At 40.9% G+C, this 23870-nt stretch overlaps 2 protein-coding genes across 6 annotated transcripts in view; one reads left to right on the top strand and one right to left on the bottom strand.

Annotated features, from left to right (window-relative positions):
* FHL1 (four and a half LIM domains 1) overlaps positions 1-4053 on the top strand; it is a 30318-nt gene extending 26265 nt beyond the window's left edge. For 4 of the 5 annotated variants that reach the window (XM_048319381.1, XM_048319378.1, XM_048319383.1 and 1 more), the window contains 4 exons: positions 740-917; positions 1417-1586; positions 2146-2332; positions 3086-4053. In XM_048319381.1, coding sequence (XP_048175338.1) covers positions 740-917; positions 1417-1586; positions 2146-2332; positions 3086-3243 — 693 coding nt within the window. In that variant the 3' untranslated portion in view covers positions 3244-4053. The remainder of the gene's footprint in view (positions 1-739; positions 918-1416; positions 1587-2145; positions 2333-3085) is intronic. The other variant, XM_048319379.1, reaches the window with a different exon arrangement.
* A 729-nt stretch (positions 4054-4782) lies between these two features.
* Positions 4783-23870, bottom strand: part of MAP7D3 (MAP7 domain containing 3) — a 43629-nt gene continuing 24541 nt past the window's right edge. Inside the window, exons 8-20 of the mRNA XM_048319377.1 lie at positions 22737-22835; positions 22248-22346; positions 21051-21176; positions 19010-19155; positions 18488-18618; positions 17645-17889; positions 13173-13308; positions 11878-12058; positions 10662-10766; positions 10381-10434; positions 9503-9596; positions 8896-9094; positions 4783-7818 (exon numbers count right to left, since the gene is read on the bottom strand). Of these exons, the coding sequence (XP_048175334.1) occupies positions 7509-7818; positions 8896-9094; positions 9503-9596; positions 10381-10434; positions 10662-10766; positions 11878-12058; positions 13173-13308; positions 17645-17889; positions 18488-18618; positions 19010-19155; positions 21051-21176; positions 22248-22346; positions 22737-22835 (1925 nt within the window). The 3' untranslated portion in view covers positions 4783-7508. The remainder of the gene's footprint in view (positions 7819-8895; positions 9095-9502; positions 9597-10380; positions 10435-10661; positions 10767-11877; positions 12059-13172; positions 13309-17644; positions 17890-18487; positions 18619-19009; positions 19156-21050; positions 21177-22247; positions 22347-22736; positions 22836-23870) is intronic.

The following is a 23870-nucleotide window of genomic DNA, read 5'->3' as shown; positions in this document are numbered from 1 at the left end:
ATTGCCCTGGAGAGAGAACTGCAGGGAGCCAGCCTGCACAGGGCCTGCAAAACTCATCTTTGGGCAAATCACTGAGGTCTGATTTTTGTCAGTTTGTCAGAGGCTTATTGCTTCATGATGGAAATCAAGAGTTCTTTCAATATGTATATCTATTGAGAGCAGATGGACCGCAAGATGGTTCTGTTGGGGTTTTTTCCTCATATTAATTTATAATACTATCTCTGATGTTCAGACACCATAACACCAGGCAGGACATGAAGAAACATAAACTGCAGGACCTGAAAATATCTGCAAGCGTGCTGGTTGAAACCGTGTTGATCTCCATGAAAATTGGAAATTGGTTTGTTGCTTCAGTATAGAAATATGATATTACTGAAGTCTTTAGCATGTACCTTCAGGGTCAGATAAATGTTTATAGCAATAATAACATACACCTGAACTAGAGGGAACGTAAGAACCCAAGAACAGATTTGCAGAACTGCAAATCTCCAAGCAGTTGGTTTGATGCATCTTCTGCCCCACTCAAAATGTATGTGATTGTGTTCAATGAGTTTGGTTAAATGTCCTTCCCTTAACTGATTGCAGAGGAGCTGTAGCTCCATGCACTGAATCAGACACACTTAGGAACAACAAATCTATCCTTTACTGCCCAGGCTGATGAGACAGGAGCTTGGCTTTTGGGCTGCTCAGGGGGAGAGAAAAGCTTCTCACTCCCTCACTCACTTTCTGTTCATTCTAGGAGCTGCATTTCAAGAACCGCTACTGGCACGACAACTGCTTCCGCTGCTTCAAGTGCTACACATCCCTGGTGAACGAGCCCTTCATGCTGCGGGAGAACAACAAGGTTTGGTGCAGCAATTGCACTGCTGCTGAGGATGCACCCAGGTGTAAGGGCTGCTTCAAGCCCATTATTGCAGGTACTGGTACCAGTGACAGGTGTCCAAGGGCCACATTCTGCTCTAGGCCATAACCAGGGTGGTTTATCAGGCTGTAGAGGCTGCAGTTAGGGGTTTGGGCATCACAGTGGAGGGCTGGAGAACCTCAGAATAGTAACTTTTGACTGTTGCTGTCACCTGTCCATTTTATTCAAGTGTTGAAAGGCTGCTTTGCAGTTAACCCTCATGTGGATAATTAACCCTAATGTCAGTCTTAAACAATTTTTACCAGAAGCTTTGCTCTGTAAATCAAGGTCCTCAAAGGCTCAGGCATCTGGTCTGATAACTATTTTAAGAAAATCTAGCAGGCCCTGGCTAAAAACAGATACAGAAATTACCAGCTCATCCCTTGTCTGCATTCCAGTGGAATCTTGGGCATAGCAAAGGACAGGTCTTGCCCACAGATATTACACTGCACAGGAGGAGGGGTTTGCCACAGGCCTGAAAATCCTATATGACAAGTTATTTTTGTCTGTCGTAGGAGACCAAAATGTTGAGTACAAGAAGATGGTCTGGCACAAGGACTGCTTCACCTGTAGCCAGTGCAAGCAAGTGATTGGATCTGGGAGCTTCTTCCCCAAGGGTGATGAATTCTACTGTGTCTCCTGCCATGAGCACAAGTTTGCCAAGACTTGTGCTAAGTGCAAGAATGTAAGTCCTTCCCCTCTGCAGAGGCAGCTGCCAGAACCAGCCCTCGTGTGCCTTTTGGGAACTGGGAGAGTGAACCAGCACGCAGACCATGCTGAAGCTGTACCAATGCTGATGTTCTTTCCTTGAGATATTGGTGCCAGCAGCTGGTGGAATGATGGGAGAGCTGACGGTCCCCGTGCTCTACAGGATCTGGGCAGGGGTTGTTGGGTTAGCTAATGGCAACACTGCAGAAACCAAGTGATACCAGTCTTGCCTTGAGGATAGTTTAAGCTCTGTAGCCGTACTGAATATTCAAATAGTGAAACAGTAGCTGTTTTACAACTTCTGCAACTGATTAGTGTGGAGTTTCAGTTACTGCAGGTAAATGAAAGTACTATGAAAGTGCCAGGTATGTGGGATTTCAGATTAGAGGGACTCAAGTGCACTGCACAATTAAATTTTCTTGTAAACTTTTTGGAAAGATCCTCTCCATGACAAAGCTTTCCCTACACCCCAAGCCTGTGTCACCTCTCTTCTCCCCTGCTGATTCTAAACCACACCTCTGCTCTTTCTCTTGCAGCCCATCACTTCTGGAGGCCTCACTTACCAGGAACAGCCTTGGCATTCCGAGTGTTTCATTTGCTCCAACTGCAAGAAGCAACTGGGTGGGAAGCGCTTCACAGCTGTGGAGGATCAGTTTTACTGTGTTGAATGCTACAAGGAATGTGTTGCCAAGAAGTGTGCTGGCTGCAAGAATCCTATTACAGGTATGTTGGGTTAAATGCAGCTTGAGGGCAGTGGGTGCTGAAGGTCAGGACAGTGATCCCCCAAAGACAGGGAGCCCAGGGATGAGTAACATCAGAAGCAGGTCTGGTAACCCAAGCCCAATCCCAGCATTTTACATGTGATCTGACTCTAAGCCACGTGCTTGTGCTGGATGGAGGCTGAGCTAGTAACTGAGCTCTTCAGCCTTTGCATGTCTCAAATTTACCTCCTTCAAAACCCCCCTAACCAGAACTGTTTCCACCCATATCTTCGTTTGGGACCCTGAAGTCTAAAACAAGTGGTGTTTTATTGTCCCAAAGGGACATTTGTACCCCTTCTGATGTAGTTTACTTAAAACTCACTGGATTACAGAGCTCAGCCCTGAAATGTGGGCACTGCCCTGCCAGTCCCATGAGGCTCACATTCTATCCTGCAGGGATCTGAGCCCAGAAGTGTTTAGCCCAACCTGTCCTTGCTCCATGTCCCTCCTTGACTGTTTGCTGGAGAAAGAAGCCAAGGGGAAAAGCTTATTGCAGAGACATGCAAGCCTTATGCTAAGATACTTCTTTCTCCAAGAAACATCAGAAGATGCAACAAAACCATGCCTCAGTTGTCACTTTGGTATTTCAGGCAGCCCCTGTGGCCCACAAGCGTAGGGAAGCACTGGGGCAGCAGGAACAGGCTGGGCTGTTTGGTGGGGTAACCCAGCCAAGGCAAAGCTACTATCGCCGTCCTATAATTGTGTTCTCTCCTAGCAGGATTTGGAAGAGGAACCAGTGTGGTTAACTACGAAGATGAATCCTGGCATGATTACTGTTTCAAATGCACAAAGTGTGCCCGTGGTCTGGCCAACAAGCGCTTTGTTTGCCATAATGGAAAAATTTATTGTGCTGAGTGTCCCAAACGACTGTAATGAGCAGATGTAAGATGGATTTTAAAGCCCTGCTTTCCCAAACAGTCCTGGTAAAGGAGCAGGTTTTTGCATGTTGAGAATTTTAACTATTTCCATTTTAGTGTAAGAACTAAACTAGCCTCAATATACTGGGTTTGACTTTTGAAGCTCCTGCAATACAAAAGCATGTAGCCTTGCAAAAATCTAACCTCATCTCCAAGTAACTCCTAGTATAAAGGCTTGAAATGCTGTTAGAGATCCACACACTGCATCACCTGTGTGTGCCTTAAACAAAAACAAATCTAGTTTTAAACTTATCTGGTATATGATTAAGCTTGGCACTTAACTGAAGTGGGTTTGACAAGGCATGCACTTGGACACAGAGATGCAAAGATTGCACCTGGATCAGAGGGAACCATTATTATGCTTTTACAAGTACATACACAACATACACCACACCATTAATAAGTAATAAAAACCTTAGCTTACCCTACCACACCACATTGCAGCACATGTACGGAATGGCTTCATCTTACAGATAACAATGTTTTTGGCAGTGATACTTAGCTTAGTTAAGTTTCCATAAACTTGTTTTAGTCTTGATTTACGCATGGTTTGCCTGCAAGTTTTCCTTATCAGTTTTTTTTATATCGTTTAAACAAGGCTGTCTGTGTACAATTATTAATCTACTAACAAGTAGTAAATCTTTCACCTACAACATGCACATGCATTTACAAGTGCCTTAAAAATAGCTCAGACAACACTAGCTCTCCTATCATGTCAGTGTATGTTCAGTGACTGAATAAAAGTGAGACTAGTGCCTGCTTGGAATCTATAGTCTGGAAATTTTTTATTTTTTCATTCTGCCATCTTACATGACTGATGTGTCTTAGGGCTGAGCTACTGAAACCAAGTCTACTACACTGATATTGGCAAAGTAGGAGTCAGCTGTGCTGTCACTGCACCCTTAAATATCTGAGGACTAAAGCAACCATTTCCATAAACTAATTAATTTTTAAAATATATAACTGACACTGGACCATCTGCCAGAAACAGCCTGTGTGAAAAAGCCCCTTGGAGAGCATATGTACAGCCACTGTTCATGCACAGATCTACCATCCTTCAGCAACCTGAATGCTGATTCAAGGAGGTTTTTCCACAGTAGTGAAATACTTTATCAACTGGATCTGCTACAGCCATTCCCTTTCAACTACTGACAAAGAACCCTAGCAAGAAAATGAAAAGGCAGCATCTTGCTGGTCACTGCTCCACTGCCGGACTCACCCTCACAACACAGAGATGCTGCTGCTGCAGTGGGAAGGTAAAGGCTGGCAGGGAAAAGCAGGTTTAAGAATTCCTCAGTTCAGAACACGCTATCAGCAAGAGCTGAAGGTGTTAGTGCAAATCCCCTCCCAATCACACAGATGCAACTGCCAGAGGCTGCTAGTTTGGGAATCTGCAGCTAGAGCAGTTAGAACAGCACCAGAATGCATCCAAAGGTCAGCATGGCAAGGGGTGGAGAGGCCTAGTAAGGTCATATTTAACGTTACAGAAATAAAGCATTGTTCAACTGCAAAGTTTATTTATTTAACAGTGCGCATGTATTTACACAGGGCTGGATCAGACCATCCAACAAATCTCAGCACAGAAAATATATCGGCATCTTTGTTAGAATGATTGTCTCTGCCAGAACAAAACAGCTATCATACAAAAATACAGTTTTCCTTTTACCTAAGGCACTGCTCTAAAGTCTAAAACAGTTCTACAGTATTTCTGAACAGCAAGAGGGAGAAGGCTGAGGGCTCCTGTTGCAACTGAGGTGTGGAGGAAAGAACAGGTGTAGTTCCAACAAACCCACTGCAAACACAGCTGCTTCCTGGATGCATCACTGGAATTGAGGGATCAGCCAATGGGTTGTAGAGGATTTGAGACAGCTACCCTTTAAAGTAATCACCTATCCGGTCTATCTGTTACAGGAGACATCAGAAGAAGGCTGCATTATTACTTTAAGTAGCAATTTTCAGAAGATGCTTCGTTAATCTCTTCATGCTGAAAAAAGCAGGCAAGTTCAGGTTAAATAGATTATTTAATGCAGGCTTTAGGAGAAGGGAAATATATATGCAGCTTGCAGCCACTGTTATAAAGCTGGAACTGAAACACTTAGAATAATTAACATGAACAAAACATGACTTCAATGGTCTAATACTGTTATGTACACAATAAAATAATACTTCCATAAGTGTAGATAAATAAGCAATTCAAAAGGAAAACATTTTTTAAAAGCATGACACCTTAAACTGCACTGACAGACAAATCTAGGGACTCGACATTTTTGTAATATATTAGAGCACATGCTGTAAAATGTTTTGATGTTTGCCAATAGATTAAAACATATCAGTGATGGTACAGCACAGCATTTTGAAACTGCCAATATTTTCACATTAGATAATAAGGAATTTTTCTTCTCCATTCAAAATTGAAGATATTCAATTTTGCATTTTTAAATAGCACATGAACCAACAAGCAACAACATTTTTCTAGACATAAAAAGAGAGTTCAGCTTTAACATACACTGAGTGAGTCTTTTATTTCACCAAGGTCATTTTAGAAATATGCAAAGTCTGCAGCTAAGTGGGGAGCCTCCAGTGACATGTTGTTCTACATGATACTGATATGAAAAAAAAAAAAAAGACTCAATCAGGTTACTGTAAAGTCTGTAAAGGGAAAACAAGGAATAATTGAACTAGGAAACCTTATCTAACAATTAGCTAAATGAATGGAAAAAAAATTAGCACAACAGTTTCCCTGAAATGTTTCAAGGTGCAAATTAGAAGTTTGTCATCCCTCCCCTGGTGTTTTTGCAAGCTTGAAGACGGATAAAGGTAAACAAGCAGCTTTTCAAAACAAGGCCTTCGGTACTTGAGAAAACACTGGATTACTGAAGTGCAATCAGATTATTTCCAGGTCTCTAGTGTTCACAGTTCTGTCCAAAGAGCAAAGAGAAGAAAACATTTAACCATCGTAACTGTGTGTATGCCACATGCACCCATCATCACTGTCAGTCTACATCCAGGAGTGAGCACAGAACCACTTGGTCACTTACAGTCCAAAACCAGCACAGTACCTTTTCTTTTACAGGAATATTGGTTTTCAAAGTTATGTACAGAATTCTTAAACTGTATTATGTCTAAATATTTTCAAGTCCAAAATTAAAAGGCCACACTTCCTTCACTAAAAAGTTAGTGATTCTGATCACAACAGAATGTGATCAGCAGAACCACAATAAATCTGTCTATTCCCGTGGCCCAGTTCGTCACGGCCTCAAGGGAAGCCTCCATCAGGGTGTGCCCATGGGACTAAAATTCACAAGACGCAGAGTGACAGAGGAGACTCGGGGAACAGTCCAGTCTGGAAAAGCGCTACACTTTAATCAAAGTAAGTGCTACACATCACTGGAAGGAAATGTGGATAGCAAGGCTTGTTTTTCCACTAGCATTCACTTCAACTGATCACACAGTCATTTATCCCATGAAAAGAGATCTCCTGTGAAAACGGCCCTTTGGGGTTTGGCTCCAACACCAGAGAAGTCCAGTCTTACATAAACTGGCTTCCTGAAGCTTCTCTGACACACCATGCTGTACTGCATCAGGGCTTGGCTTCTCAAGTACATGTGGCTTGAGATACAGCCCTGCCTCTTTCAGAAAATTCAGAATATTTTGTGTGTGTACAGCTTTATTACTCCTCCCAAAATGTAACACAACCATCTGTGGAACTTCAGGTCACTGTTACCTGCCTCAGTGAAGTGAAAGACTATTCTACACTAAGTAGAGAGGACTAATACACTGCTAAGAGTCTGAAGAGACCTTGTAAGACCACACAGGTCTGCATCAAAAAGTTACAGAACATGCCTAGGAGTGGAAAGCTCTGGTGTGTAGAGTTACATCAGACACCTACTAAACTGTTAGTATCTTCAAAAGTAACGTGCCATTTAACATATCTTAGAAAAACTTTAAAGTACAACAGATGAGCTTCAATGCTGCTTGGAAATTCACAAGGGCTCAGCTGTGTCTTTGGAAGAGCCTTAATGCTGGGCCTCAGCAAGTCCCTAAAAAGGCATCAGTTGGTGACTCCTTTTGACAGAATTCAAGTTAAAAACACTAAAGAGCCTTCCCTCCAGTCTACACATGGGAAAAAGTGCCTTGAAGATAAGAAGCTGTAGTTAAGGCAAGGAGAGCAAAACACAAGGAGCTGAATTGCCTAGCCAGGGGAAGAGACAGACAAGGAAGTCAGCTTGGATTACCTGATGAAGCATCTATTGGTTTGGTCAATGAATTCACTGCACCATCTTCCTCAAAAGCCAATTTGGGACTAGAAGGTATTGTAGCAGCATCATTCAAGTTTTGATTACAGTTACCAGCAGAGATGCTGTCTGAGCTCAGTTTGGTTGACTTGGAATGCACTCCAATGTCAATGAACTCCTCAAAAGTCCATGAACCAGATTTTCCATTAAGATTCTGAATAAGTCCAATTGTAGGATCAGTTTCATGAACACCCAACTTCCCCGAGTCATCGATAACCATTTCTTTTGCAGGACGGCTAGAAAAAAAAGAGAATGGGTACTTGTATTGCAGTTTCCACATGTTTAACCTTTACATTGATTCCAGGCCAGACAATTAACAGTCTGCATACTCTGCAAAGTGCTGAATATCCCAAAGGGTATTCCCAGATATGCTCCAGCTTCCACACAGGATCTCCCCTCCAAGAGCCAACGGGGAAGAACAACTCAGCAATATATATCCACTTTTTACTATACTAACAGCTCTCAGGTAAGGTCTAGCTCTAGAAATTTGATATAAGAATGCAACAAGTTTTTGATCACTAAGTCTTGATTTTTGTAGCGCGCATTTTTCCTTTTTTTTCTCCAGCTAAGACTTTTTGAACACAAAACTAAGTCTCAGAAGACCAACAATATTTAAAGCAGATTCAAAATCTAAACCCAAATTACTGATCAATTTTCATTCATTCTTAGGACAACCAGGAAAACATCTTTATATTCCATCATTGGAGGAATGACATTAGTTTATCATCACTTTAAGAGAGTGTTCACAATGTCATTTCTAAATCATTAGCATTTAGATGAGCAAATGGAACAGGCATCAGAGGACAGATTTTCCAGTAGCAGATGAAAATGCTTTATGCTCAAAAAATAAAATCTGAAATACTAAAAAAACCAAATTCCTCACTAAGGGAGGCTTCTGCATTGTATCTGCTGTTTCAGCACAACTGAAAGCGTTCTAGAGCTTTCTGTAGGTTATTCTTCCTTTTCAGTGTCATCCTCCTCCCTCTTGTTTAATGTTTTGTTAATGAGAAGAATTGCAAGGCATTTCAATGGAAAAGCCAAAGTCAGTTTTTATAATCAACACTGCCATGTATTTGGCTGTGTGTCTCACTTCTCAACAAAGGCAGCACTGTTAACATGGTGCCATCTAAACGAACAATTATCCTGAGCTAACCGCTCTGTGTGAGGCTGTGAGCTGACAGCACACACCACATGCCTGGAGAAAGGCATACAGACACCACAAAGCCAGCAAGGTGCTGCAGACAGCATTGCATTTCATTTAAACATAGAGAGAGAGCACATAGCTAAGTGCTCCCACAGTACAGCAGACTCACCTGGAATCCTTCAGTTCAGTAACAGACAGAGACTCCTCGTCACTTTTCAAGTCACTTCCATTCATGAGCACTTCACTGGCCTTCAACTCTGACTCATCTTGTTCCTCAGATTCTGCAGAGATCATGCTTTGTGCAGTCTCTAAACAATCCTCTGCCTCCTCCTTGACTTTCTGGACCAAGTCAACACCATTTAGCTTTCCTGAACATTGAGGGGGTAGAAAAAATGAAATACAAGGAAAAAAAGAACTTGAGTGGCAGAATTGCTATTCTAAATGAATAAAACACAAGTGCCAAAATAACCTTTCCTAGCCAAAACCTGAGGCACTTGGCTTCAACAGATTCATTTGTCTATAGACAAGCTGCCTATACCAACATGAAATTTGTTTTTCATCTTTAAAAATCCACTTGTAAAATGAAAGCATGCTGCCTGCATTTCACTCTGAAATAATTTTGTCTGATTCTGCATTCAAGAAGGGAGTCCCTCTGGCATCTCTGGGACTGGTGTCTCAGACCATCCCAGTGCTGTTAGGAGTGACCTTTTCAACAGAGCTCAAACATCACTGAGACACTCACTGCCACCCAAGCCTGACTCATCCAGCTTCCTTACCTGGTTGATCAGTCTTCTCAAGACCCAACTCTTCCTCCTCTTCAATATCCTCTCCCTCCATCACCTCCGAGGCAGACTTCCCTTCATTCTGCAACTGAATTGCCAGAGTGTTACTTGGAACTCCCTATCCTCTAAAGTTTCACAAATGCAGTCACAGCTCCCACACAAGATCATTCTGTGCCCAGAAGTGAGGCCACATGAGTTGAAAGGCTCATAGACAACCAGGTCACCCAGCAACACTCAGCTCTGCTGAGCCAGAGCCTGTGGGATCCACTTCCACCTCCTGGCTATTATTCCTGAGTTCCTTTTCCCCTCATTTCTCCAAGGTGTGTGCTAAATTTTTATTGATTTTCAGCTATTTGAAGACTTGAATGTTTGAGAACATTTATTTGAATGTTCAAAGAAAAACAATTATTCCTCAATATGCACAATTTCCCACAAAACTTAGGTCACTGCATTAACAAAAATACATCCAGTTACTGTAGCACTAGCAATCCAAAGAGAATCCAAGACTTGCTTTAAGCAAACAGATGATGCCAGGAATCTAAGTTTTTTGGGGAAAAACAGTCCTGGCGGAATGCACACAGTTAAAAAAAAAAAATCAATTACTAACCAATGTTTGTTTAAAACCAATCTGGAAGTGCTAACACCAGATAACATTGTGTCTACAGGCCTTGAACAAAAATATAACAAAGACTCCTCACCAGAGCAAGCAAAGCAGAAGAATGTGTGCAATGGGAAGCTACTGGAAATTATTCTGGTGCACCAGAACTTTGCAACTCCCGTGGAAGTCATTTTGTGTAAGGATAACAGAAGAAGACAGGATACAAGGCAAAAAGTCCTATTCTGTCATTATACAGATCCAAATAAAAAAGTACCTTGGATTCATTTTGATCTGATTTTCGTGTTCTCTTCATTATTTCTTCGATTCTCTGTTAAAACATGGAAAACATTTGCAATGATACAGAGCTTTATATTTCAGCATTCTGGTTAAATGCTCATCAGTCATAATATATTTTTGTATTTCATGAGTGTACTATTTTAATCACTGTTTTTAAAGTTCACAGAGTTGGCAGTCTTTAAAAAACCACATTTCTATTTAATTGCATCTGAGACCATTTGCCTGTTCATTTTAGGCTGAGAATTCAAAACAGGCTACCTTTTTTCTTTCAAGCCTTTCCTGCATATTTTGCTGCATAATTCTCTCCCTTTCTAGTCGCTGTCTTTCGGCCTCTTCTTGAGCTTTTGCTTCAGCTTCTTCTCTCTGAAAATAAAACAGAAAGAAGAAAGCACCCAGTGCATAACTCATTCCCAACAGTCAAAAGCAAAGCAGTTACAGATTCTGGTTCAACACAGACAAGAACATCAGACAATCACTATTTAATATGACCACATATTACAACTAAATGTCAATTACCCCGCTATTGACATGAAATATATATTACTGTGACATTCAGAAACTGAAACTCAACTATACTGAGGTAATGCAAATGTTCTGAATGTTGCTGAGCTACTGAATGTTGTTGTTCAAACTATGCTTCGGGATGAACATTTGGCTAACGAGGACAATCTATATAAAGTAACAAGACAGCAATTAAATTCTGAATGTGTCCAGGTTAACTTAAAAATCTTGGCAGTCAGGTATTGCTACAAAGACACTTGGTACTGAACATCTTCTGTTCCTTCTATACTGGAAAATCTTTTCCAGCATGACTGGAAAGAAAATAGAAACATAGTTAACACTCTTGAGTAATTGTTGTAAACAAACGTTTAAAGAAATATCCAGACACATGGCAAAGCCATTCATAAAACACAGGTCTTTGAACACAAATAATTTCAATGTAAAACTGCTTTAGTTTTCAGAATTAATCTAATTTAAGAGAAGTCCACTTTCTGCAGAACAGCTCCCTTCAGTTCAAAGGATGCCTTTGTAAAGGTACATGGATACTTGCTGTGGAAGACTATTCAGCAACAGGAAAAGCAGACTTGGAAACACTACCAATCTTTCTTTGTGAGGAATCAAGAGTAAACGAGATTACTTTCCAGACAGACCATCTCCTTGTAAATCTAGCAGTCCACTGGTAAAGTGGGCTCAGTACAAGTATTTTACATATGCAAAAGAGCATCCCTGATGGCTAAAAAACATATTCCAAAATAGCTGCTTCCACCCACACTTGAATTTACTAAATGATAGGAAAAAAAAATATAAATCACAGAGACCAGGGCAAGGAAAGGACCTACGGACATTCTCAAATCCATCTCAGACAGGATGAACTCAGCTTTACATCATGCCTGACAGAGATTTGTCAAAGCCATTCTGTAAAAGAAAAACCACAGCAGCAACTTCTTCCAGGAACGCAGCGGAAGCCACAGACCTGCTGTTGAAGCTCTGCGAGTTTTTCCTGCTCTTCCTGTTCCCGGCGGATCCTCTCCTCCTCAGCTTGTCTTTGCTGTTCTTCATAAGTCAGTCTCTTCTCCTCCTCCTGCTTCCGGAGCTCCTCCTCCCATCTTGCTTTTTCCTCAGTGGCTCTCCTGGCCATTTCTTCTTCTCTGATTCTAGAGTTTCCAAGGTACAGATTACTGGGTATTTATTTCTTTAAAAGTGTGCATGCAGAAGAGACAGAGTGGGAAAGCAAGAAAGTTCTATGCACTCCAGTCAAAAAATAACTGCATAAAGACACTTTCTGGTATGGATTTACAAATGCCACCATCCAGACTTGTCAAAGGTAAAATGAGAATTAACTTGGAAGAAATTATCTGTGAGTAAATGCTCCTTGCTGATTAAGTCAAAGCAGGTTGTTCCAATAACGGAATGTTTGACTGAGAGCTGGATTAAGCAACGACCATTTAATAAAAACCATCTGCAACCATGACACGAATGAAGCTTTTAATCACCATCAAACATAAATTTAGTGAGATTTCCTAAAACACTGTTTCTTCTACAGCCTGAATTCAGAGATACAGTAAAGGTGTACACTGCCAGCTCTTGCAGACATACAGAGCAGATTTGATGACATATTTCTGATAAAACACCTAGAGCGGATTATATGCAAGTTTCTGACGGCTTCATATCCACAACTGGGCAACAGACAAAATCTGATGTTCCACCATGCTCACAGAAGCAGAGAAGTGACCCCTGATCTGGACTAAAGTGCTGACTAGCACTAACTTAGCAATTTATTTCTAACAACTTCTATGCAGTGAACCAAATGCACACTGATTTAACATGTTGAATTACTTGCCTGCAACATTCCTGACTACTATTTCATATCACTAAAGTGAGATTTAAGGTACCATCAAACCACAGCCTAAGCTGATCAAAGGAAAGTTTAATACAGAGAGGTCAACTCTTTCAAACCAAATACAAACAAACCAAACACAAGTGGTGCAAAAAGCACATTCTAATTTTGAAACAAAAGCCCCACTGGTGACTGGAAGGAAAAAGAAGCAGTGATTTCACAGGGACTGTGCATTACATATATACTGATATACAAACTGATGTTACACGCAGCAACCTGTCCCAGATTGTTGCCAGTGCCTCTCAGCTTCAGTAACCAGATTAATATTTGCAGAGACTTAAATTAAAACTTAGAAAACATACATGGCTGGAGTGCCCCTTCCAATCACACCCCACCACTGAAAGCATCCCTTCCTTCCCCACAATTGTTACCTTTCTTCTTCCTGTCTCTGAATTCTTTCTTGGTCTTCACGCTCTCTTTGCTCCCGTGCCAGACGTCGCTTCTCTGTCAAGATTTTAGCAGCTTCTTCAGCTGTGGTGGTCCCTGCTACTGTTTTGCTACCTGATTCTGCAGAAGTTAAAATAATCTGCTGTTAGAAAGCTCCAGTAACTTAAAATTAAGGAAGATGTTATCGCTGTGAGATGAGATCTTATGGCCAACTGATTCAGTATCTTTTCAATCACTGCTCATCACACAGCGAGTGCATCATTCTCTAAAGGCCTGCAAGAGCCAAAGGGGAGCCCTGAAGATGCAGAGCCATGATATTGCACTGACACTGATATAGTAACAGCTGACTTCGACAATGTTCCAGCCATATTCCATATGATGCACTTAAAGATACTCTCCAATTATCACAGCACTTAAAAACATGTCTCTGACAAGACACCCTTATTTCTGTAACGCTTGAACACTGAAAAGAAAACTGAAAAAAATACTGCTTTAGGAAGTATCTTTAACTTCCTTCTAATAAAACTGAATGCACATGACCCTAAAGAAGAAATTCTCATTCTTTTATTTTTCTTGTTTCATAACATTAACATTCATGCCTTTATATTTATAGAGTATCTTAGGGTGCAAATAATCATCATTTTATCTGGCCCCAAAGGCACATACTAATGACTTCAGTAATACCGTATTTCTATACATTAGCAACAAATCAATTTCCCATTTACATGGAGATCAAAACAGCTTCAACCACCTGGCGAGTAGACCTTTGCAGGTCCTGCTGTTTATGTTTCTTCATGACCTGATTGGTGTTATGGTGTCTGAACATCAGAGACACTAATATAAATTAACATTAGGAAAAAAGACAGAACCATCTTGCCATCCAGCTGCTCTCAATATATATATTGAAAGAACTCTGATTTGTATCAGTTATTCCCATTCTCTAGAAATATTTCTGTTTGAATGTGATTTAAGAACTCATCATCTGAATATTCAGAAAATTAGCTCTTGATGTCAGTAGAGCAGCAGCATCATAATGTTGGTGAGGACCTGCCATTCTCCTGAACATTTCACAAATCAGCACATACATGTTTGCTTAACATTCATAAAGCCTTCAAGTCAAGGTAATTTTAATGAACTATGACATCAGGGTTTGACCTCTTGTTTTGCTTCTGACCTGAAGGCAAATCATTCAAAACACAATGTCATCAATAGGAACTTTAACACCTGAAAAGCTGCTTAGGCCCCCATGGACACGTAATCACTACCTGCAGCTGCAGGGTATAATTAAATAGAGCAAACTCTCAGCAGCTGAATCATGGCTGTCTTTTGTGCATAAAAATTGCTCTTGCAGACCTAGGAAAAGCATTTCAGCACTGACGGAGTGCAGGCACAGAGAGAGTTCTAGCATTTAGATTTATCCAAAGCTGAGAAAACACCACCTCCCCAGACAACACATTGCTTCTGATTTGGGAAGAAGTTGCAGTCATATTCATACTAACAAAAACCAGCCACGACTGTTCTGAATTTGAACTCAGTCAAAAGGGGTCCTCCTCCTCCTGAGCAAGCAAGACCATTTTGCATTTGTAAAAACCATTAGCAGATCTGCCTATTCAAGAAAGGCAGATGCTTTTCTTCCTATATTCTGTTTCATTTACTGTTGTCAGTGTACAGCCATGAAGAAGTCAAAATGTCTCTCTCTTCCTCTGCCGTATGAGTGTACTTTCTGTTCAGATTACTCAATTTTTACAGCAGAGGCCATTTTTTGTTGCACATTTGCAATCTCTCCCAGTTGTATCAAATCTGGTTAACATTTAATGTCAGGTTTAACCTATTTCTCCTCCTCAAAACTGAACCTAAATAAGACAACCTAATGCTCAGCAAGAAGCCTAAAGGTTGTAGACTTTTAAGTTCTAGGTTTACAACGTGATAATGACAGCTTAAATACGATTATCTGGTATTGACAGAAGAAAATTAGTCACAACAGTTCAGAACACTGCAGATATGGAAAGAACAGAGGGAGGGAAAAAACCCGAAAGAAAAGGTTGGGGTTCCCGCTGCATTTTCACTTCTGCTGTTTTATTGATGCTTTCCATATGGATACTTCAATATTGTTTTCATCTCCATGTACCCCTGTAGAGCCTGTTTCCATAGGGCAGGACATGAGACTTCTCAATATGATTGCTTGCACACCCTAAGAAAATTCTGACACTCTTTTACACTCAGCTTCCTTTTCCTTGTACTCCTAGTCATTACTGGTAAGAACAGCCTTTTTATCAAAAGGACCTTTTTGGAAGGGAAGGGGAAAGAGAGAAATAGACAAGAGAAACAATCTCTGAACACTTGCAAAATGTAGTACTAGCTGGATGGAGGGAAGATTCCAACAGATTTCAAGGTAAATAATTAACTCACATTTAATTTGGGAATCATATTTCAAAGTCTTCAATACTCAGATACAAAATGTGAGGCTCCATGATAGTTTATTACCTATCATCATGCATAAGGTGAGAGCTCATGAAGGAGCACTTCTTATGCCTTAAGTTGAACAAGCCTTTTAATTCTCAGAGAAGCTGCGAGAGACTGCTGCCAGAAATGACAACTGCTCCAAGTCACTGAAAAATAAAAAGTGTTTTACTGCAGAACAGTATATTGCAGTAGGAAGACACAAAAAACAAGACAAAAACTTGATTGCTGTCAGCAACAGGCAAACAAGTTCAGTTTGAAGGAGAAGAGATGGGATGAAGATACAAGTGCACAAAGCTGAAATTAGGCTAAACCTACAAGACTTAGAGACTGATTTGCCACATGCCATTCGCTGGTGCGCTCTGACTTCAGAAGCTGTCTGGGATAGGGAATTGCACCAACCTACAGGGTAACTGCTGACACAGATGTGTAAAATGAAAATTGCCTTGAAAACTGAAAGAAACTTTTCAAGAAAAAAAAATTTGCCTCACATAGCAATATTGCAGTGTACCAAAAATTCAAAGAGAGAAATTAAATAATCTCTTATGTTGAAGAACATGCCCACTATTTCCTTCTGTTCTGTGTCAAAGAAAAAGAGCTTTGCTCAGCCTCAGTAAGAATCACTACGAAGATGAGTATCTTGAGATTAGAAATAAATGAAAAGGGAAACAGATAAACTGGGTTAATACAGTTTCAGAAGTCAGTGTAGAGAGGAGACAGATCAGGCATCCAAGGAACAAGGACAGACATTCTTGTTCCAAAGTAACTGGAAGATACAGGACTAGGACACATTGTTATGGAGAATTACTGATGACAACCAACTGATGACACTGATCAGAAGTAATGATGCTCTGAGGCACACAAGACATTTATCAATAGTATGGCAGCACAGCAAGGGATGGACGTTCTGACAGTGAAGACAAAGGACGTGACACCAAAGACGGATGTGCGACTTTGTACAAACATCCACCTCTGACAGCCAGGCTTCCTTCCACAGGAACACATGCCCAGAGAGCTGTACCATGAGTTCTTCAGCTGAATGACACTTCTTCACATCCAACATGAGCAGTGTCAGGAGGAGCCTCAGAAGTGGCAGCAGAGAACAGCAGCAGCCGAGGAATGCACACAGGAACTGCACATGCATTAACGTGCAGCAAGCACATAGTCCCACTTACCTCGTGTCTGGGGGATTCACTCCCAGTACTGCTCACTGGCTGTAACTTACATTCTAAAGATCCCTCCTTTTCCTGCTAAGGGTCCCCATAGTCCTTCTCCAGAGTGAACTGCCTGCCAGATCTCACCAGAAGGCTCTCCCAGATTCTGTTGGAGATGGCAGCTGGTATTTTTCCCAGCGAGGGACAGAGGCTGGGCTCATGTGGCACAATGAAGAGGACTAGGACACTAATTGCTTATGCGGTATATGGCTCTCCTTAATCTACCAGGGTAACTTCTCCGTGTGACTTGTGAACTGATCACTCTTCTTAAGGCAGCAATGACTACACATTCACTGGAACTTAGGCCGAGGCAGCCTTCGAGCATTGTGAAAACTCTCTCTCAGCCTGTGATGAACAGGAGCTGATTTTGTCCTCCAAGCAGGTCTCTACAGGAGCATTTTGAGAACTACCAACTGAACTGAAAGACCTTTGTGTAGTTTAACTACTGACTTTATAAACCTAAGCTAGTAGATCCCTCAGCTAGAGCAGCTAAAGCCCAGAAGGCAAAGAGGATTTCTGCTTTTCTTAAAATTACAGTACAAGTAGTAATATTGAAAGCCCCTGACTTAAATCTCCAAGTAAAATAAACCAGCTACTGCATTAAAATTCACATCCCAAAGTCATACCATGTAAAATTATTATATAATCAGCAATGAACAGCTTCTGCCTTAAAGCATCCTACCCTCCAGTGCTGTGCCTCACAAGCCAGTTGTTTCCCCCATCCTAGCACACACTGGAGAGGCCTTGAGCAGGAGTGAGTCAGACACTGAGAAAACACCCACCTTCTTTGGTCTTTGTGCTAGCTGCTCCTGGATCTCTCTCCAAGCCTGGGGAAGCACCTTGTTCTTGTCCTGTTCCTTCTGTGCTCTTATCCTTTGGTTTGCTCTCTGCTTCAGTTTTCTTTTTGGTAATGTTTATAACACCTGGTGTGAGAGATGGACGCTGGATGGGTGCTGATTTAGAGACTGGAGTAGGAGATGGTGGTCTTTGTTTCGACATGCCAGGTGAAGGTGGGCGAGTCTTCTGTCTGTTGAAATAAAGATTATTTTTCAGAGCTAACAACGAAAACCTCAACCACGCATCTGAGGACAGCAGTCTCCTTTGTTTAGTTTAGATTACATACCTCACTTTTAAAAATAAATCCACCCTCAAACTATTGGTGCCTTCCCCATAAAATTCAAGCCAGGATTCCAAAACATCCAAGTTACCAAGACTTGCTACTAGTGGGCTAACATCAAAACAGGACTGCTAGCCCAGATAGCCATTTTACTCCACATCTAGGATAAACCTCATGATTCCAATCCAAGAAACTTCCTACACTAATACAGGTGGATCAGTTTATTCAAAAGCTTGCAGGCCTCCTGTTGGTTTTAGAGCACAGACTGAACAGAAAATCAGGGTGTGTTTTGTCTGCACAACGAAGATTGAAGTAAAAGCTGCATCCCTACTGTGGGAAAGGAAAATTGGACCCCAAATGAAGTCTTTTCTGTACAAACAAGGCATAGCATAGGTCATCCAAACTAACAGCTCAGCTGTCTTGAGACAGGGAGCAGCCTTCATTTTGTGCTGAATAAAAGGTGTTTGCATATACCTGACTGCAGAAGGGGTTTAATTGGGACACATACCTGACTGCAGAAGGGGACGGAGGACGCTTCACCAAATTAGCAGGAGAGGGGGATCTTCTACGGGCAGACACAGATGGTGAGGGAGGGCGCCTCAAACCAGAACCTGGGGATGGTTTTTCTGTCTCTGATTTCTAGAAGATACACAAAACCAAAATACTGCTGACTCTCTAGGATACATTGCAGACAGAGGAGCTGTGATTCCAACAAACAAGTTCTCAACAAGATGCACTTTGAATTTCCTTTGTGTTCCAAAATACAAACCTGGTCAGTGTTTAATTTTTACATAAATTAAACTTTGGGAACCACAAGCAGCAAACAGTATGCCTTCAAGATACAAGAGAGATCAAGTACCATAAAATTCCAATTTGATTTTAATACTGTATATTTTTTAGGCAAATGCTATTGTACATTTCATTAATTCTTATTGAAAGCAGCAGCAAAGAGGTAAAACAGGATCCCATCCTGAGCTGTCCCAACCCCCCGGATTAATAGAAACTTAATTCCTGTGGGTCTTCAACAAACCTGGGTTGAATCAGGTGAACTTGCATCAGATGAAGATACAGAGGACTTCAACCTGTCGATGCTACGGCTGCGCACCGGCACTTTAGGAGCTGGGACTGGGGAATTGATGGAATTGGCTGAAGCTGAACGAGGACAGAGGTGAGAGTCTATAAAAGTTAGGAATTTGACAAGACAAAACGAGAACCAAGTGCACAGCATAAGAACAGGAGAGAAGGAAGAGGGAGAAAAAGAGAAAGAGAGATTGTGTGTGTTAGAAACCATACAGGGAAACACCGCAGGCAGTGCACAGTGCAGTGGGTCACAGACAGACACCATCACCACACAATTAGTACTTGGGAAGCAACAGCACCAAGAATAAAATCACTCTGAAAGCAGCAGTCTGGAGTAGATAAAAATAAAATGCTTTTCCAAAAATGGACCAAATTTGCAGTACACCAGCATTACTTTTATTTTAGTCAAGTTGCATTTGATCACAAATGCTTCAGTTTTAATGGCTTAGCATATTTCCTGACAATTTCTTCATGACAGGTTCAGATTTCAAGCATGTTTCCTCTATACTCAAGGAGGAAACCTTCCTTCTTCTCAAAGATGGTGTAAAAGGAATCTATCAAGAGGAAAAGGTCAACTATTTAACTACGATACCTTTCCTACCTGAAGTGTCAATCTCTTCACATATAAGATATTGAAATTAATTTTATCTTACTACTTTTTTCACTAACATGATCATAGACAGATAAGCACACATAATGCAAAAATATTCTAAAACTAGATATTGGATTCTTCTATTATTCAAATAAATTGTGACAAATGCCAGCACTTAGTTTTGTAACTTTATGGAAAATACATTTTATTTTTGTATTTGCAGCATTTGTGCAAGGAGACCTGCATTCTGTTTGTGCACAGGTTGTGCTAAAGCACAGGTACTTTTCTACTGAAATGAAAAAAGTACCTCTAAGTAAACTTATAAAAACGTATCTTTAATTCAGCAATAGTGAGTGCCACATGCTAACAGTAACAGAAAAAAAGATGGTATTTCCCCAAATGACACGAACTGAAGTATTCATGGTAAAATAAAAGCAGCACATACAGAGGTGTGTAAAAATATGACTATTGACTACAAACCAAAAAATAAAAACTGATTATTAGACAAGGGGAACAGTGTGGAAATGTCACCATCACCGACAAGGACCAAGTGAAGTGGTATAAGATAAAAAAATAAAGATGGGATAACATACTTAAGAGGAAACAAGCAAAACTGGGAGCTCAAGTTGTAAGGTAAAAGAGGAGAAAGGACTCCACATTGGTTCCAGAGATGCATTTACTGGGACATTATTAATTAACTAGTAGCAATTCCAGGACATGTGGGATGCAGCTAGGGGGGCTTGCCCACAAGGCAAATGCCTGCTCTAGTACCAAACTGAGTCCCAGTGTGGACGTATCAGCTCAGTCTGGACCAATACAAAACTGCTTGAGTAAGCCAGGATATCTCTCTTCTCCTATTAGACCTTGAATTCTACTATGAGTTGAACAAAGCCAGCTCAGGGTTTCCTGTACTTATCTTAAGATATTTGTCATTGACTATTGTCATGTTCCTGCAAGAGTTTCTTCCCCTACAGAAATTTAGGTTTTGCACTTTGAAATTATAGGTTTGGGGCTTTTTTTTCCTTTTATTACCTAGTACTGCTCTAACCAGAATGTCTCATATTGATTTGAGGGTACAAACGCAGATCTCTGTCAGTTAAAAAATCCACACAAAAAAGCCCCAGAACGAATACCAGCATCTGGTTCTCTGCAGAGCAAGTAAACCAGCATTGGAGTTTAAAAGCCAGTATTATTCTGTGTTTTTGTAAAGTAAACATGCAGCACAGCATAAGAACTGGTATTAATGACCACAGAAAATACTAGGTAAGTAATATTACACAGAACCATCTATTAACTGTCTGATCCAGACCAAAGTGCAGCATAGTTAGCAGCTATCATCTAAGTTCTTGCTTGAAGAGCAACTGCGTAAGACTTTGAGGCTTCGCTGCCCTCCTGTTACCTGAGGGGTCCTGTCCATCAGCCGACAAGGTAGCAGCACTTTTACTCCTAGCTAGGAAGGCCTGTGTGGGGGCGAGGAGGCGGCTGATTACGCTACTGTCCAGGGGACTGAGCTGGGAGCGACGAGCTGGATGACAGGAACAAATGAAAAAGGATCCAACATGAAATCATATAATGGAAAAGACAAGCAGTACAAAGCAAAGGAAGAGCATTGTTGCAAATCATTACAGTTTTGGAAGAACAATACTGAAGTCAGGGAGAGGGAAATCCAAACTACAAGCACAGAAGGACTAAACACTGCAATCTCTTATGTTGCACTTCATGTTCTTGCCTTGCTTAGTACAAGTCATTTTAATGTGCAGAGACTGGCACGTGTACAACAGAGGTGAATGCTCAATCCAGTCAAAGTATGAGATGTTTTTGACTGAGCTCTTCAGAGCTACATTCTCTAGATTGCAGGAAAGGCTGTTTTGACAAAATAAACGCAAGACTTTCAAGTCAAAGTGAGCAGTTATGGTCAAGCATTGCCTGCACACACAGATTCACATGGACAGCACCCATCATTCTCTCATACAGGAAAGATTCTGAAGCAGAAATAATTTCAACTGCTGGCAACAGCTGCTAAAAAGGAAAGTTTCAGAATTGTTAACTCAGAGGGATAAAACATGTTAGAGAAGGTGCTATCCTTCAGGTTTAGGAGGAGTTCCTAGGAAAGAGGTTATTTGTAACCTAGGGGGGAATACAGAGACCAAAAGAGACTGAAATGAGAACAGGTTTCTTCCTTCTGCATGCACATGGTTTACGCCAACAGCAGGAACAGAGAAGTTGCTTTTAAACTGAATAATGAAAGGGAACTTAAAAAAGCAAAGGTAAGATTTAACTTTAGGAAGTGAGCAACTCAGTGACATTTTTACCATTTCTGACACGTAAACCTACCAGCTCTCCAATACATTGTTCTCTTACACAGAGAGACATGCTGCTACCTGCTTGCAGTGTTATTTAACGATAATCCTTCTTAAAGGATTTCTTTTTTTGTCCAAAAGTAAAAAAATTAACTTCTACCGTTTTATCTTTTACACTGGGTAACTAAAAAGCCATTAAAAAGTCCTAGAAATTTAAGAACCTAGGAAACTAGTGAAATTAAGCCTATTCAAACTTTAAAGGCTTTAAAAAAAAATCAGTTTTATGAAGCAACCACCTGGTTTTTCTTCCTTTTTCACTTTTTCTAGCTCTGGAGAGGATTGGAGTTTACTACTCATTCTACTCAAAGATGTGCTCCTCTTCTTTTCTGTTCCTCCTAGAGACCAAGCGTAAGGAAGATTATTTTTAACAAGTTATTCTTATGTATGATTTTCTAAATTGCCATCCCATGCTTTGCTTTTCCTAATCAGCTAAAACCATCAATGTATCATTATGAAGCACTGTTTTCTCATGAGTTAAATGGTTTGGCTACTATTTGTCTGCTTTCCCCCCACCCTTCCACTTTTCAGAGGAATAAGGCTGGTTTAGAGACAGTTACCCAGTATCTGGCACTGTAATGTGCATAATGGTATTTATGCCACAGTGCACAGACTGCATGAATGCCTGAGTGAAAACATTTATAATGGAACTGGGACATGGTTTAAAGTCATCTTCAAATATCCCATTTACTGCCTCCCAATTCTCAAAACAAACAGGTTTCTAGCACCTTTCTGTTCCACCTGCGAACCTTTGGGTGCTGACTGCTGGGAATGTAGAGGAACTGTGTTATTCAGTCTGTTTAATGAGGCACTTCTCTTTGTGGTACCTGGAAGTGAAAGTGCATGGATTAATTATGCTGAAAAGCCCAGAGGTCCCCTCCAACACCTGCCCCACTTCCCTAAGAGAGAGAAGAATGATTAAGTCACTTTATAATATTGAATTCTTCAGAAGCAGAAAAACTGGATCAGGGAAGAATCGCTTTATATAAAGCATTACTTCTTACATTTCTGCATGTTTCTGATCACAGCAGCAGGATGTCAGTCACAACAGATTCTTGTTTGACCTACTGAGGCCATACTTGTACACCTTTTAAAATACACGAGAATTTTAAAAGGCTATTGCTCACATTCTCTATGAGTGAGCCTAGAATTAACACAGAACACATTGTTAAGTGGAGATACTCCACTGATCCAGGGTAAGCATCATCTTCTCATTTCCACATTCTGCTCCTTCACCCTCCCAGGCAAACATGCGTGACAGAAACAATCTGGTTCATTCTGTGACTGTATTTAGTGTCCTCTGAATTTACCCATCTTTTTACCAGACATTTCTCCCCGAGTGTCAGATGGAGCGCACAGGATCACTCTAAGTCAACCTCGACATCCTGACCACGTAGATCACTTGGAGTCCCGTCCAAATATGTTATATTTCAGGCCACCTAAGAGTATTTTCTCCAAAGCAACTACAGATTCACAAAGGATTTCAAGGTATGACAGTAAGTTTGAAAGCAATCCCAATTAGTTGATAATTAGTGACTTCCTTTGTAAGCTGTTTAATTTGTACTTTACAGCCCTGCTTCTGACTCACACAGAGCTGAACCCTGCAGACACATAATATATAAATATAATTTAAAATCACAAGCAGCCTCCAGTGACTCAGAGCCCCTGCCAGTATAGATATAGTCACTGATTTCCCCACCAGGCATACAGTGCATGAGCACAAATTTTTCTGCTGCATCACCTTCCAACAAAAACCAGCAAAACCACCTTTAGCTGTGTCTGTGTCAGGGATTCCTCTAGCAGAGTTTGCTTGATCAGAGGCTGCAGACTGGCAGAACACTGGAGCACAGACCTAGCTGAAT

This window comes from Corvus hawaiiensis, chromosome 14 (assembly GCF_020740725.1).
Source record: "Corvus hawaiiensis isolate bCorHaw1 chromosome 14, bCorHaw1.pri.cur, whole genome shotgun sequence".
Classification (NCBI taxonomy): domain Eukaryota; kingdom Metazoa; phylum Chordata; class Aves; order Passeriformes; family Corvidae; genus Corvus; species Corvus hawaiiensis.
This window is presented reverse-complemented; position numbering and strand designations above follow the sequence as displayed.